The sequence below is a fragment of the Danio rerio genome, chromosome 16 (assembly GCF_049306965.1).
Source record: "Danio rerio strain Tuebingen ecotype United States chromosome 16, GRCz12tu, whole genome shotgun sequence".
In the NCBI taxonomy this organism is placed as follows: domain Eukaryota; kingdom Metazoa; phylum Chordata; class Actinopteri; order Cypriniformes; family Danionidae; genus Danio; species Danio rerio.
Genome location: NC_133191.1, coordinates 8,581,173 through 8,596,161, shown reverse-complemented (window position 1 = coordinate 8,596,161; position 14,989 = coordinate 8,581,173). Strand labels below are relative to the sequence as shown.

Sequence of the window (14,989 nt, the reverse complement as noted above, 5' to 3'; positions counted from 1 at the left end):
ACAAAGGGGCTTTTTACTTACTTTACTTTTTAAGTTGACCAAATTCCTTAGAAGTCATCCTTTGTTTTTGTGACAACATGGTTTATGTGCAGTCGGGTGTGCAAATATTTCCTTCTGTAAATCACCGTTCTACCAGAAGAGGACAGTATAATCCTTAAACATGTTCCTAAGTGGATGACAAATCATTAGAAGACATGAATTTGAGGAGCAAGAAACAAAATGTTAAATAAGGTCTGTATGATTTCCCATGTCTAAATAATTCTCTTAGAAAAAAAAATCCAATGAAATAGCCTAATAATTATTCCTTTAATTTCCTATTGTAACTAAAATTACTGTAGGTACCTTATTTTTGATTTTTCGACAAAAGTCTGAACATTTCTTCATTTTGTTCCTCTTTTTTTTTTCTTTTCACTGATGGTGGACACTAGTTTGCCACAGAAATAATGTAGCAACATTAACTACAATGTAAGAAAAATGCTGGGTTTTACATAATCGATTTGTGTTGGACCAACATACAGGAATTAAGTTTAAGTTTTTACAAATTTTGATTAATTTACCATTAAACAATTTAGTCAAAGAACTCAAGAAGAGGGTGACGCAGTGGCACAGTAGGTAGTGCTGTCGTCTCAAAGCAAGAAGGTCGCTGGTTCGAGCCCTGGCTGGGTCAGTTGGCATTTCTGTGTAGAGTTTGCATATTCTCCCTGAGTTCACATGGGTTTGCTCATCGTGCTCCGGTTTCCTTTACAGTCCAAAAACATTTGGTACAGGTGAATTGGGTTGGCTAAAATTGTCCATATGAGTGTGAATGAGTGTGTATGGATGTGTCCCAGAGATGGGTTGCAGCTGGAAGGGCATCCACTGCGTAAAACATGTGCTGGATCAGTACGTGGTTATTTTCGCTGCATGTGGCAACTTCAGATTATTAAAGGGACTAAGCCAAAAAGAAAATGAAAGAATGAACGACCTTGAGAAGAGTTGTTTTGGCTCATTTTAAAAATATATTTTGAACAAACAACATTTTTTATGCATAACTAAACTGTTGTACTATTAAAAACTTAATTGTCTTCAGAATGATAATCTTGTTCATATAAAAACAACTCATAAAAATGCTTATAGTTACAACCTTATCCAAGTATTAGTCAAATTTACTTCAATCTTAAATAACTTTTCAGAAATATCACAACTCAAGGGTGTAGAATAAGCATTGATAAAGAGGACATGTCCCCACCAATATCCACAGATTATTAAAATGTCCCCACAAATAATTGAATCACCTCCAAAATAAAATAATGCTTTGTGGAAATTTTCCAGTCAGGCTTACTGTGCAAGACTTAGGTGAGACATGAATATAAGCAGCTGCATATGCAAGAAAAGTGTCAGTCACTTGAAGTCAAGTTCGCTGCAAGTCCACCATAATCAACCCAGGCTCATTCTGAAAACACAGTCCCGTGGACATTTCTGGAGACTTAGAATTCTGTAGCCGGAGGTAACTATGGCTGCATTTCATTTTTTTAGCGAATGCAATGGGGCAGTGTGACGCTATTCCCTTCTGCGCTTGCTGGCTGACTGCTTACCTCCGTGTGTAGGGCTTTCCTGCCGCAACCAGTTTGTCCGGTTAGCTCGTTGTGTCCGTCTGCGGACTAGAGACGCAGATAGGAGCTGACCATGACGACGACCGGGTCCGAGTCTGGGGAAGAGCGGTTCCAGAAATCAGGAAAGACAAAAATAGAATCCAAAAAATAAAGTGAACAAGTTCATAACAGGCTGAGAATGTGGTGAATTTCGAAAACGTAGTAAAATTCAGAAGACGGCTTTTCGTTTTTCTGGACGGCTTTCTTTTGTAAATTGTTGGTTGAGTTTAGGGAAGTAAGCAGGGGCCGGGTCAATCGGTAAAACTGCTTGAGTTTAGGAAAGGAGGAGAAGGGTGGGTCTGCTCAGTCAATAATTCAACTAGTCGGACGGATGATCGTTCGACAGCGGCCTCTTGTGGGTTTACGCAAGAACAGCGCAGACGCGAACAGCGCTTGCGAGAGAGACGTTCGAGATCTGAAACACCTCACACAGTGGCCTCCCGCGGATTCTCGAAAACAAAAACTGCTTAAATACATACCTCCCGAGATGTATTTCACGGTCTCCAGAAACGTCCACGGGACTATGTTTTCAGAATGAGCCTGGGTTGACCATAATAGTAACCGTGGATGTGCAATTAATAAAAAAAAATGTAACGGCAATTAACGGCAATTATGAAAAAACAACAATCTAAATAAAATGGTTATTGTGTCATACGCCTCCCCATTTCCAGAAGTCTGCATTCCTTCCTCAAAGTAAAATCATGTAAATTTACTTTTGCACCACTTTTGCTTGATTTAATGTTGTTTTTATTACTAATTGTATTTGATTGATTTATTTATTACGTTTTTTTTTTTTAAAGTGCATAAAAGGCAATATTTTACTTGTAAAAATGTGTTCAGATGCGGTGGTAAGTGATTATGCACAAATAAGCCCTAAGTTAATGGAAGTCGGGTAACACTTTAGAATAACTATCCGTTATATCTAGTTAATAGACCATTAATAAACTGTTAGTTAAGAGGTTATAAATGACTTGTTCAATAAAAGTTAATAGTTCGTTAATTATTTAGTACTGTGCCTTATAGATGGCCAATAGATAACCTACAGAAAATACTGAATGAGGATGAGAGGATAATCACTCGCACCAACAGCTAATGTGATGTGCGAAACTGTTGAAAGCACATGCACGCTCCCGTTTCCTTGCTTGAAACAACTGTGCCTGCAAACTCAGCTGGTGTGATCGGTTCTCTTTTAAATAGAATAGACAAAAAGTTATGTTCATGCATTCACACACCTGCTGCTTTCAAAAGCTTCAGATTGTAATACAACACTATGAATCCATGACCCATGTGCTCATCCTCACTGAGCAAGCTCAAACACAACATACACAAAAAGTGAAATGAATGAGGAGGCATGAGGAGGACATCCCACAAAATGTAAATCAAGTAATTTGAATATGTCAAAGTCATATTAATGCATATCAAATATATTTCCCTAACAACAAACAAAAACAGGCTGGTGATCAAAAAGTAAATGTCAAGCCCTGAACACAACGTTCAACATTTCATATGTGAAATGCTTATGAGTGGAACAAGGTTAAGGTAAAAAAAAATATTTTTTAAACATCACATCGAATTTTTGTAGCTTAAACTTGTTCCGTCCATTTGCTGTTCTACATAGTTCCACTGGTATTACTAGATGGTTAACAAACTATGAACAACTGATCTGTGTTTTGTGCGTTAATATCCAGTATTAGTTAAATGTTAGTTATTAGCTTGCGTATGTTATTGGGACGTTATTCTAAAGTTGCAACTATTCCTAATTTACTAACAGTTAATAAATGCAAAATAGTTGCAACGAATAACGTCCCAATAACATTTATAAACTATTAACTGATACTTAACAAATCCTTAGTAAGTAGTTTACTAACAGCTTGTTCATGATCTATTACTAATTTATTAAGTAGCATTATAAATGATAAAAATACAGTTAACAAGTCATTTATAACTTGTTAACTAACAGCTTGTTATCTATAATTATCTATAAGGCACAGTTATAAGTTATTAACAAACTATTAACTTTTATTTAACAAGTCATTTATAACTTATTAACTAACAGTTATTAATGGTCTAACTAGTTATAATGGATAGTTATTCTAAAGTGTTACCGGAAGTCTTTATTAAATTACCTTTCTAATGGTCTAAAGGTCAGACATTCCTTTAACTTTACATTTTAAATCTAAAGTTACATTTAAATTTTCCATTTGGTGGGGGTGGTTGATGTCAAACTAGGTTTCCGCCAATATCAATAGCAATTCTACGGCCTTGTCACAACTTTAAAATGTTATCAATATCTGCACGTTTAAAATGTGAGAAGGTCATCCTAAAAAGTGTAGCAGAAAAGACTCTTTTAATAATGCAAGTCGCAGCCGAGCGTTGTACAACAGAGCCTAATGTTTTTCAGCATTGAGAATTCTTTGAATCATTCATCCCAGCTCTAGTCTTTGTTAAATCACTGACTCAGCACTCTCAAAGTTCACTATGTTCTGCCTGTGAGGGTTTGCAAGCATTTACCGAGCATTGTATTGCAATTATTTGCAGATGAGGCAATGAAAAATATATGTGGTGGTCTTTATCTGGTGATCATCGGACCGCTGAGAAACATCTAATCTTTATTGAGGGGGAAATTATTTACATTTAACCTTGATATGGTTCACTACTTCAGCCACTCAAGCATTTAGTACTTAGTGAGGACTTTTTGATCATAAAACATTACCAAGCCCTTTAATACAGGGATTCCCAAATGCTTTATTCAGCTGGATACCTTTGACTTAACATTTTCTTTAAGTATCACATGAGATTTTAGGTTAATATTTTAGTTAGCATCTACATTGGTTTGTATGTAATAAAGATCACATAAAACGTTCGTGCACCAGAAACACGGCGTAAACTCCTCAGCGCCTGCCGCCCAGGACAATAAATCTCAGTATTTTTTTTTTTTTTAGGTCTCTTCTCATGTTACACAGCACATTCCTCTCCAAACCTCCACTCCGCTTTCCTTCTCAAGTCCAACGTGTTGCTGGAGATCAGAGCTTTGTTCTGAGACGTTGCAGACTTTGCATTGGAAACTGAAGAATAAGCCAATGGAAAGTTGCTAAACAATGACTTTGGATGCATCTCACGTGTACACTAATCCAGTTAAGATGAGAGCAACTTCAAGAAGGCTGAAGTGGTGGAATAATAGCCTGTTTACATGGATGAGGAGTGCAGGAATGAAGATGATGTGGCACTGATGCTGCGATTCGAGCAGAAGCTGCACGTTGACACTAGTGTTTGCAATGGTAAGTGTTCATTTTGAGCTTTTTGCACATTGACTGCTTTGCTTATTTACGGTGCACAGGTCATGTTCAATGGGGAGTTATCACATGCTGAATGTATGAATAAATATTGGTTAAGATGGGCTATTATTTCAAAACTCTCTATGCAAACTTGGATATAAGTGTGTTGCTGTTTGAATCAAAGTGCATGGTTAAGTGCATAACATGACACAGATGAATGTATAAGTGTATGTGTGAGTTTGTATAAGTGAAAATGTTAGTTCAGTGAATGATGAAAAGAAAGTTGTCCAGAGCTCTTTGCAAAAAGCACGCACACTCACAAAATAATAAAAAAAATTTTTTTGAAACTTACCAAATTTTGTTTAACGGTATAGAATATTTTCATAGTAATTTATATATTATTTTTTTTCTGCAGAAAGTCTTATTTGTTTTATTTCAGCTAGAATGAAAGCAGTTTGAATATTTTAAAACCATATTAAGGTCAATATTATAAACCTCCTCAAGCTATATTTTTTCGACTGTCTACACACACCAACAACAGGCGCTATGTCATAAACACATCCCTACATGAGAAAGCTCCTGATTGGTTGCCGTGGCACGAATGACCGCTGTAGTTCAGATTTTCCAACTCGAGCGATTCGCGCATCAATCACTCCAAGTGCAAAACGTTCAAATCATGCTGCATCATTCACGTCGCCTCATTTGCACGTATCGCGCAGCAGGATGTCTATTCACGTCTTTGCATTGACTTAACATGTAAATCACTCTCGCTTGACGCTTCTATTGCATCTGGTGTGAATGCAGCATTATGCTTTGTTCTCACCAAACACTGAATGCGAGGATAAATCTCGATATTCGTACGTAAATAAAAGCCTGAACATTTTGAGTTTATTTGTTTTGATCGCAAGTCCAATGCACTGAACAATAGACGCGGATTCGTGTCACGGGCAGGGGCTCTATCTGCCCGATGACTGTAGCTTTGTTGCTAAATGGCTAACATGGACTTGAGAGAATAACTGTGTTTATGTGCTTTATGAAGGCTGAAAAACAGCGTCTATTTATTTGGAGCCATGTCTGAGTCCACTAGATCCTTTCAGAGGTGCACCAGCTCATAAACTCCTCCAGAAATTCAACCTGGATGATGGAGGCTTTCAGTGGTGCTTCCGACTGAGTCAAGCCCAGGTTGATCAACTGTTGTCTGGTGTTGGCTGGAGTATTTCCCCCTTGGACACCAACAACAGGTTCTACGTCAAAAACACTCCCCTACAAGAGAAATCTTCTGATTGGTTAACTTGGCGCGAATGTCCGCTGAAATTCTGATTTTCCAACTCAAGCAATTTGCGCAACAAGCGCCTGGCGCCACTTCATTCACGCGAATCGTGCCATTCACGCCTCCTCATTTGTGCGTACCGCACCGAAGGATGTCTATTTGCGTCTTTGCTTTGACTTAACGAGTAAATCCCTCACGCCTGACACTTCGTCTGATTTTGATTAGCTGCTTATTAATAACTAGGTAGTAGCTGAGTTTAGGTATTGGGTAGGATTAGGGATGTAAAATAAGATTATACTTTAAAAATTTTAATAAACAGTTAACATCTTAATATTGGGCAGGTTAATATACCAGTAATAAATGGTGTGAGTTGTCACTTAAACTAAAGTGTGACCCTCCTAGATCTAGCTTTACAAAAAATTTATTAGCAGCTAATACGGGTATTTTTTTAATTGAAAAAGTAAATTTCCAGATTATATAGTATTAGTGTGTATATAGAAAAGTGTTTGAACAATATTTTCTTTATTTACCTGCATGTCATGTGACCACAGATAACCATGAACATGAAGATGCAAACTGAATTAAGCTAAAATCTCATGTGATACTTAAAGAAAATGTTAAGTCAAAGGTATCCAGCTGAATAAGGCATTTGGGAATCCCTGTATTTAAGTGCTTGGGAATGTTTTATGATCAAAAAGTCCTCACTAAGTACTAAATGCTTGAGTGGCTGAAGTAGTGAACCATATCAAGGTCAAATGTAAATAATTTCCCCCTTATTAAAGATTAGATGTTTCTCAGCGGTCCGATGATCACCAGATAAAGACCACCACATATATTTTTCATTGCCTCATCTGCAAATAATTGCAATACAATGCTCGGTAAATGCTTGCAAACCCTCACAGGCAGAACATAGTGAACTTTGAGAGTGCTGAGTCAGTGATTTAACAAAGACTAGAGCTGGGATGAATGATTCAAAGAATTCTCAATGCTGAAAAACATTAGGCTCTGTTGTACAACGCTCGGCTGCATCTTGCATTATTGAAAAAATCTTTTCTGCTACACTTTTTTAGGATGACCTACTCGCATTTTAAACTTACAGATATTAATGAAATCTTAAAGTTGTGGTATTTCTGTCATGGTCCATGACCTGACAGTCTTGTCTGTTCTGTCAGTGTTTAATGTTTCCCTGTTTGTCCTGTGCTTGAGTGTGTTGGCTTAATTTGTGTTGGCCATGTGCTCCTCTTGTCTTTCCTGCTTGTTTTCAGTTGCCCCGCCCTCTTATTTAGATCTAGTTATCCTGCTTGTTTTCACCTGTCTCTTGTAGGTCTATAACGTGCACACAAGATATGTATGTCATGTGTACGTAATACATAATTAATGTGCGCGCGAAGTTAATGTCTAATGTTGTACGCGCGTTCTGCATCTGGTTTGAACGCAGCCTGATGCTGCATTCACACCAGACACGGATGAAGCATCAAATGCAAGTGATTAACATGTTAAGTCAATGCAAAGATGTGAATAGACATTCACAGTGTGCATATACACTATATAGACACTGCAGTGTGATATGCGCGAATGAGGCAGCGCGAATGACGCGATTCACACAAATGAAGCAGCACGGGTTGAGCGTTTTGTGTGATTGACGCATGTATTGCACAAAACGCTCAAAATCTGAACTTCAGCGAATATTCGACATTGCGTTCACCAATCAGGAGCTTTGTCTTGTAGGAGAATGATGCCCATGATGCGAATCTGCATCTATTTTGATGCGCAAAAACTCAAACTTATGGTTTGGAAGAAATCAAGCGTAAGTAAATTGTCATTTTTGGGTGAACTATATTCTAACGATTGCTAGCTGGCATGAAGTTGCAAAGCTAAAAGAAATTCAAAGTGAATATAACTGATATAAAGTGTTAACCAATTTTAATATACAGAAAAAGTAAAGAGTCCATCTATGTAAGACAAACTTTCATGCCTGCCTGCACTGTCATCCAGATGTTGATGTAAAATCTGGAATTTTCTCTGGAGTCCATCTGGAAGTATTCTAATAAGATTATCAGGTATTTTGAAAGAAGAGAAAAGTAGAAGACTGATCAAAGAGATTTTCTTCTGGCAAATATTTTTTGGAGATCACGAATTATATAACGTGAAGTACATATGGCTGCATTTCGTCTTTAAAAGGAACGCTACAAGGTGGTATGACGCCATTTCTTTTTGCGCTTACAAGCTGACCGCTCCGTGTGGATGGCTTTCCCGTTGCTACCAGTTTGTCCAATAACTTGCCATGTATGTTGGCAGACTTGAGACGCAGAAAGGAGTTGACTGCAATGACAGGGTTCAAGTCCGACAAAGAATGGTTCCAAAAAGCAGGTAAGACAAAAACAGAAGGCAAAAAAATAAAATAAACAAGAACAGGGTGAGAATGTGGTAAAATCTGAAAATGTGGTAAAAAGCAGGGGGCTTTTCTTTTTCTGGGTTTGTTTTGGTGATACTGTCGGTTGGGTTTAGGTGTTCGGGGCAGTTGGTGCTTTTGAAAACATTATTGTTTGGGTTTAGGGAAGGAGGAGAGTGGGTCAGTGGATCGGTCAGTGAGTCAGTCAGTGAGTCGGACAGTCAACAGTAGCCTCTGGTGGGTTTACATGGGAAAAACACTTCTGAGAGAAATTTGATATCTCAAAATGCACAAGCAGCAGCCTCTGGTGGTTTCAGGAAAACCAAAACTGTAAAGAAAACGGACAGTAGGCCCTGAGATGTATTTGGGGCTCTCCAAAAATTTATATGGCAGTACATTATCAGAATGAGCTTGGGATGGAATGAAATCGCAGCACACAAAACCAAATACTGGACTTAAGCATTTACAGGTGAGGATGAAACATTGAGTTTAATTCAGAACTTATGCTGTAACATCTGTTAAATGGGACTCGTTGCTGAACATCTTGAAATGACTAGTCAAAAGGGGACCATGTTTGAAAATATCTGTGCCATCTGGTCCGGGGAACCAGTTTGCCAGTTACTGCTTGGCTGACTTATTGTCACTCCTGAGAGAGCGGTATTTTCTTCTGATAACTTTAAGCATTGCTGTTCCAGATTCCCAAGGAATGGTTAAATACATCTGACTTATTTCTTTCCTTTATGTAACATCAGTAGCGGTTTAAATTTTCCTTCAGGAGAAGAAGCAACAGCCAAAATTCTACTTCTGTCTAATCAGAGCATTTTGAATGCATGACAGTTTCCCAGAAAATAATAAGCTCCAAATCCATTTTCACTGTGATCAAGAATAATTCCTGAAGTAATGTGGTTTTAAAGACCAATAGCATTTTCAACCTCACAATAGTCAAAACTCATACTATAACTTTAAGGGGATAGTTCACCTAATCCCTCATGTGGTTTTAAACATTTATGAGTTTCTTTCTTCTATTAAACACACTCAAAAATATATATATTTTGAAGAATGTTGCTTACTGGCACCCTTCGAATTACATAGTAGAAAAAATAATTACTATAAAAGAAAATGGATGCCAGCAACTAGCATGCAATGACCTCCAGGGATTAGCCGGAACAGAAAAATAAAAGGAGCATTTACACCAGAGGGATGCATGAATTAAATTTATTTTTAGAGAGGAGAGTCTTTTTAGGAACAGTCATGACCAAAATAACTTAATTAACTTAATTCCTTATTGTAAGAAAAATTAAGAAAACTAAATCCAATCCAAGCTCTTTTCCTCCCTTAAAAGGATAGCTCACGCAAAAATGTCGATGTAATCCCTGTTTACTCACCCTACCCAGATAGCAAAGAATTCTGGCCCAGATTTGGCATAAAGCTGGCATGTCAGGCATTCATCCGGCACTGGTATACAGCATGTGGGCCAAACATTGACCGAGTTTGGCGGAAGTGGAACACAAGATTCAGGCCAGATGTAAACTGAAGTATTTGGCCAAGATGTTAAAAATTGATATGTGTGCAACATAAGTTTGACCTATCTTGACCCACATTTAAAATACATTAAAATAATTTTTGAGCAAAGAAAAAAATTTTACCAATCAGGTTGCTTTAAGAAATAGTAGGTCCATAGTGTGCCTAAAATGCAATGCTTAATGGGCGAATTAATTTCCGTGCAATCATGACACACCAACATATCTGGCTCAGTTATGAGTTATTAACTTGGCTGTGACTTGATCCAGATATGGTCCATATTTGGCCCTTTTCTGGAAGCCAGATTTGGTCCAGTCATGTACCGTAATTCACTGCAGCATGTGGGCCAAGCAAAACTTGGGTCAGTAATGTTGGTATAATGGTTCCAAACCTTTATGTGTTTTTTTATGTGTTGAATTTACAACAAGATACATTTAATAAAGCTGAAAACCTGAAACTATTGACTTACGTAGTAATAAATACATACTTGAGAGATTGACTAGTCCCCTACTTCCTCTTATTTGGCAAATAAAAGGTATATGCAATATTTTTTACAAGTTAAGGTGTTCAAAGTAGAATCAGAATCCAAATTGTAGCCAAGATGGCAAATATCAGATAACAGGATGTTCATAATTTGATACAACTGTAAAACAAAATCACAATACTTTCTATATAGAAAACCACTCTCTCCTACAATCAAATGATAATGATTACAATAAAACAAAAATTGCAGAAAACAATCTATTAATATTAGAACAGCTATACGAATGCAACAAGCCTTAAAGTTAAGGGACAAGTGTTTGTGGAAGTCCTTTTATCTGCGTTATAGAGTACAGCAGGACCAATCACCACTTTCAGCTGGTTAACAGAAGTGCAGACACATGTACAGGTAGGGCACAGCTTTTTTGTGCCAACAAAGCACATGGCCTTTTGTACTTAAACTAATAAATAAATGACAAATTGTTTCTATATAATATAAACATAATATGATATTGCAGTTTTGTTGATAGTGCACATTTGTATGCAAAATCTGATAAAAAAACTAAAATCTGCAACTATATTTGAGCTTGACACAGAGTGACTTTTTATTATTAATACTCAAATAACAGAAAGCAGAACAATACGAATAAAAGAATACAAATTAGTCAGGAGCATACAAAAAAAATATATGAATAAGAACAAAAAATTGAAATTACGGGAATTTTCCGGGAGAAATAACAAAACGGGAGGGTAGCGGGAGATGCGTTTGAAATACAGGTGACTCCCAGAAAAAATGGGAGTGCTGGCAGGTAATGTATGGTGCAGTGTGTCCATGATTACAGCTTTGTGACATTAGTGAAAAAAAAAAAGGGGGGGTGGGGGGGGCGGGGGGTGGGGGGTTGCTCTTTTTCAGTATCCACACCTACAAAAAGGCCTCATTATGTCTATAAATGGAAGTCAATGGTGCGAAAAGTGCAGTATTTCCATGAATTTAGTTTTGTGACCTTAGTGAAAAATTCTGGTCTGAAAATTGCCTCCTATGTTGTGTTTACCCCATACGTGGAAAGCGTGAAAAAAATTCCACGAAATTTGGACGCAAATAGATCGTGATCATTTTAAGTTTACCTGCTTCATTTGCGCATCAAATTTACTTCACAATAGATGTAGATTCACATCATGGGCAAGGCTTCTGTCTGCCTGGTGACTAGCTTCATTGCTGAATGGCTAACATGGATTTTATTGAGAGAATAGCTGTGTTTATGTGCTTTAGAAAGGCTAAAAACAGCGTATATATTCGTTTGGCGCCTTGTCTGAATCCACTAGATCCTTTCAGAAATGCAACCAGCTCTGTGAGTTCATCAACTCTTCCAGAAACTGTTCCTGGATAATGGAGGCTTTCAGCGGTGCTTCCTCTTAGGACACCAACAACAAGCGCTACGTCATAATTACGCCCCTACTAGAGAAAGCTCCTGATTGGTTAACGAGGCATGAACATCCGCTGAAGTTCAGATTTTTCCTACTGAAGCGATTAGGAGGTTAAGCATGTCAAATATGCAAAACATGAACTCGCTTCATTTGCGTGAATCGTGTCACTCGTGCGTATTGCGCCACAGGATGTCTATTCGTGTCTTTGCATTGACTTAACATGAAAATCACTTGCAACTGTCGCTTCATCCACGTCTGGTGTGAATGCAGCATTAGTGAAATCACAGATATGTTTATATGGGGGGGGGGTGCTCTTTTTCAGTTTCCACATCCACAGAGGCCACACCCACCTTAAATAAGGTCTATAGACAGGAACAGAGAAAAAATGTACAGTACACAAAATCAGTTTTTAGAAATTCACAGTTGAAGAGGATATTTCAAAATAACAAAAGGCATTTTTCTAAATATCTTTAGTGTTTAATAGAGAAAAAGAAACCAAGTAAATAGGTTTTGAATAAGTGAAGGATGAGTAAATGATGGCAGCATTTTCATTTTGGCTGAACTGTCCCTTTAATATTCAACACTACGCCTGTTTGAAAGAACGTTTGAACATGTTTTTAATCAAAAACTGAGATCTGACTCTGGCTCACACAACATTATCTAAAAGCCACGTCTGCAATGTTATTGGCTTGGCTGATTATCAGAAGCGGCCAATGAGCAGTGAGCAGTCCGCCAGCATGGCAGAGTGAGATAGTCACCAGGGGAATTAGGATTGATTGTTCGAGGAAGTTGTGACATTGTAATAATGGCTTCTCGAATTGCTGTGGAGTAACAGCACCTGCACACAATTTTCTTGAGCTTTTGAAGCAAGTGACGGGGAGAGATTAAATCTAAATAACGAAGAAATATGATGACTTTTGCAGTTAAATATATCCGGAGGCACTGCATGCAGGTAATCTATAGCCAGTTATTGAATTAAATCAGTTTATCCAGCCAACAGATCTAAAATTGTCCGAGGTACATATGCATGATATATTTTTAATAGTATTTATATATGGTGCTGGTTACAGTTAGCCTTTAAATAAAGACTACTTTCACATTAATCCATATCAGTTTTAAAAAGACATCAATTTGGTCTCCTGTCAGCATTAAAGGTTCAGGACACACTGGAGAACTTTTTTTTTATATATTAACAGATGTGTGTGTGTTGAGCATCAGTTAAGACAATGTTAGCACCTGTCAGCTGTAATTGTGGGGAAAACTGGATAATTTTGAGCTTTTGTCAGCTAATTTCAGCTTCTGGGTTTAAAATGATTTTTGGGGCGGTATCAAAATCGGCGACGTAGCGCAACACTGCAAGTGCAATGATGACGCGTCGGTTTCTCATTATTATTCATAGCGGAGTTTTCTTATCCTATGAGAAGAGCCGGCTGCTTAATTATTCATGAGACCTGCCAGACCTGCCAGTGTCAAGCCCGAGCTGTGAGACACGGACCCAAGCACACAGTTTTTAGCCGTTCATGAAGGCTCATATGCGTTTGTTTCCATGATCCACGGGGTTTGTTGCATGTTTTCCTCCGCGATCTTGTCAGGGCCGATCATACAGCAAAGCTGTGTGTGTGCTGATACCATTTTTGTCGGGAGAGCAGCACGAGAATTAGAGAATGGCGGACGCTGTCTTTTATCAGGAGTTCGCTCACATTCAAACACATCACTGTGCTGCTGTGTTTGCCTAAATCCTCTAGATTACCAGCAGGACTAATGGTTAAAATAGACAGGTCAGGAGACCTGCTGCACTGAGTCTGCTGGATACGGGGATTGAGGGAGAATCCTCATTTATAGTGTTTACATGAACAAACTTCTTTATAATGATATAAATTGTGGTTATGTGTATATGAAATTACGAATAATAAATGTAGCAGGGCACTAAATCACTGTTCATTTCTTTGCATTTTAACTTTGTAAACTATAAACTCATGCGTCTCCTCACGGTTTGTCTCATTTTGTGAGCTAACTGACTACAACAGTTGTTCGCTCACGTTCTCCCCTGCTGGCCACGCCCACTCCTGCCCGATGCTCGCGGAGCTCCACACCCATTAATCATGCATCTTTTGAAAAAATTCTGAAGTAGACTTTAACCGAAAGTGGGGGGTGTCATGGCCCTTTAAGACAGCATTTCTGTTGATAGCAAGTTCATTCCGTCATTTTCCTTCTGCTTCATCCCTTATTTATACTATGCTATTCCAGCATATGTTTAACACAGCAGATACCCTCCCAGCCGCAACCCAGAACTGGGAAACACTGAAAATTCCCAGTAGATTAGCAGTTTCTGAAATACTCAGACCAGCCCTCTGGCACCAACAACCATGCCACGTTCAAAGACACTTAAATCACCTCTTTTCCCCCATTCTGATGCTCGGTTTGAACTGCAGATCGTCTTGACCATGTCTACATGCCTAAATGCATTGAGCTGCTGCCTTGTAATTGGCTGATTAGAAATTTGCATTAACGAGCAGTTGGACAGCTGTACCTAATAAAGTGGCCAATGAGTGTATTTACTGTAGTAAATTTACTAAATGTCTTCATGGAACATGGTCTTTGCATAATATTCTATATAAATTCAAGCAAATTCAATTGAGTAAATTCAAGAAACGACTAAAAACTCAACTATTTAGTCTCCACTTCACTTCCTAATCTGCAATTGCCTCTCTGGATATCACACTAACTGTACCCAAAAAAAAAAAAAAAAAAAAGTACTAATACTTTCCTTCTTAGACTTTACAGACCTGAAACTTGCCTATAGCACTTATTCATTGTTGCTCTTATAGTTGTGTAAGTTGCTTCCTTGTCCTCATTTGTAAGTCGCTTTGGATAAAAGCCTCTGCTAAATGAATAAATGTAAATGTAAATGTAAATAAAAATATATAATTTCAACGAATGCAATGTATTTTTCACAATTACAAAAATTATACCAGTGCAACTTAAAATTCTTAGG

The 14,989-nt window shown here is 37.9% G+C and overlaps 1 protein-coding gene across 3 annotated transcripts in view; it reads left to right on the top strand.

Annotated features, from left to right (window-relative positions):
• Nucleotides 1-4,632: 4,632 nt before the first annotated feature.
• gask1a (golgi associated kinase 1A) overlaps nt 4,633-14,989 on the top strand; it is a 63,352-nt gene continuing 52,995 nt past the window's right edge. For 2 of the 3 annotated variants that reach the window (XM_003200134.7, XM_017351462.4), the window contains exon 1: nt 4,633-4,909. In XM_003200134.7, the coding sequence (XP_003200182.2) occupies nt 4,907-4,909 (3 nt within the window). In that variant the 5' untranslated portion in view covers nt 4,633-4,906. Of the gene's footprint in view, nt 4,910-8,474; nt 8,547-14,989 lie in introns of those variants that run through there. The other variant, XM_073925818.1, reaches the window with a different exon arrangement.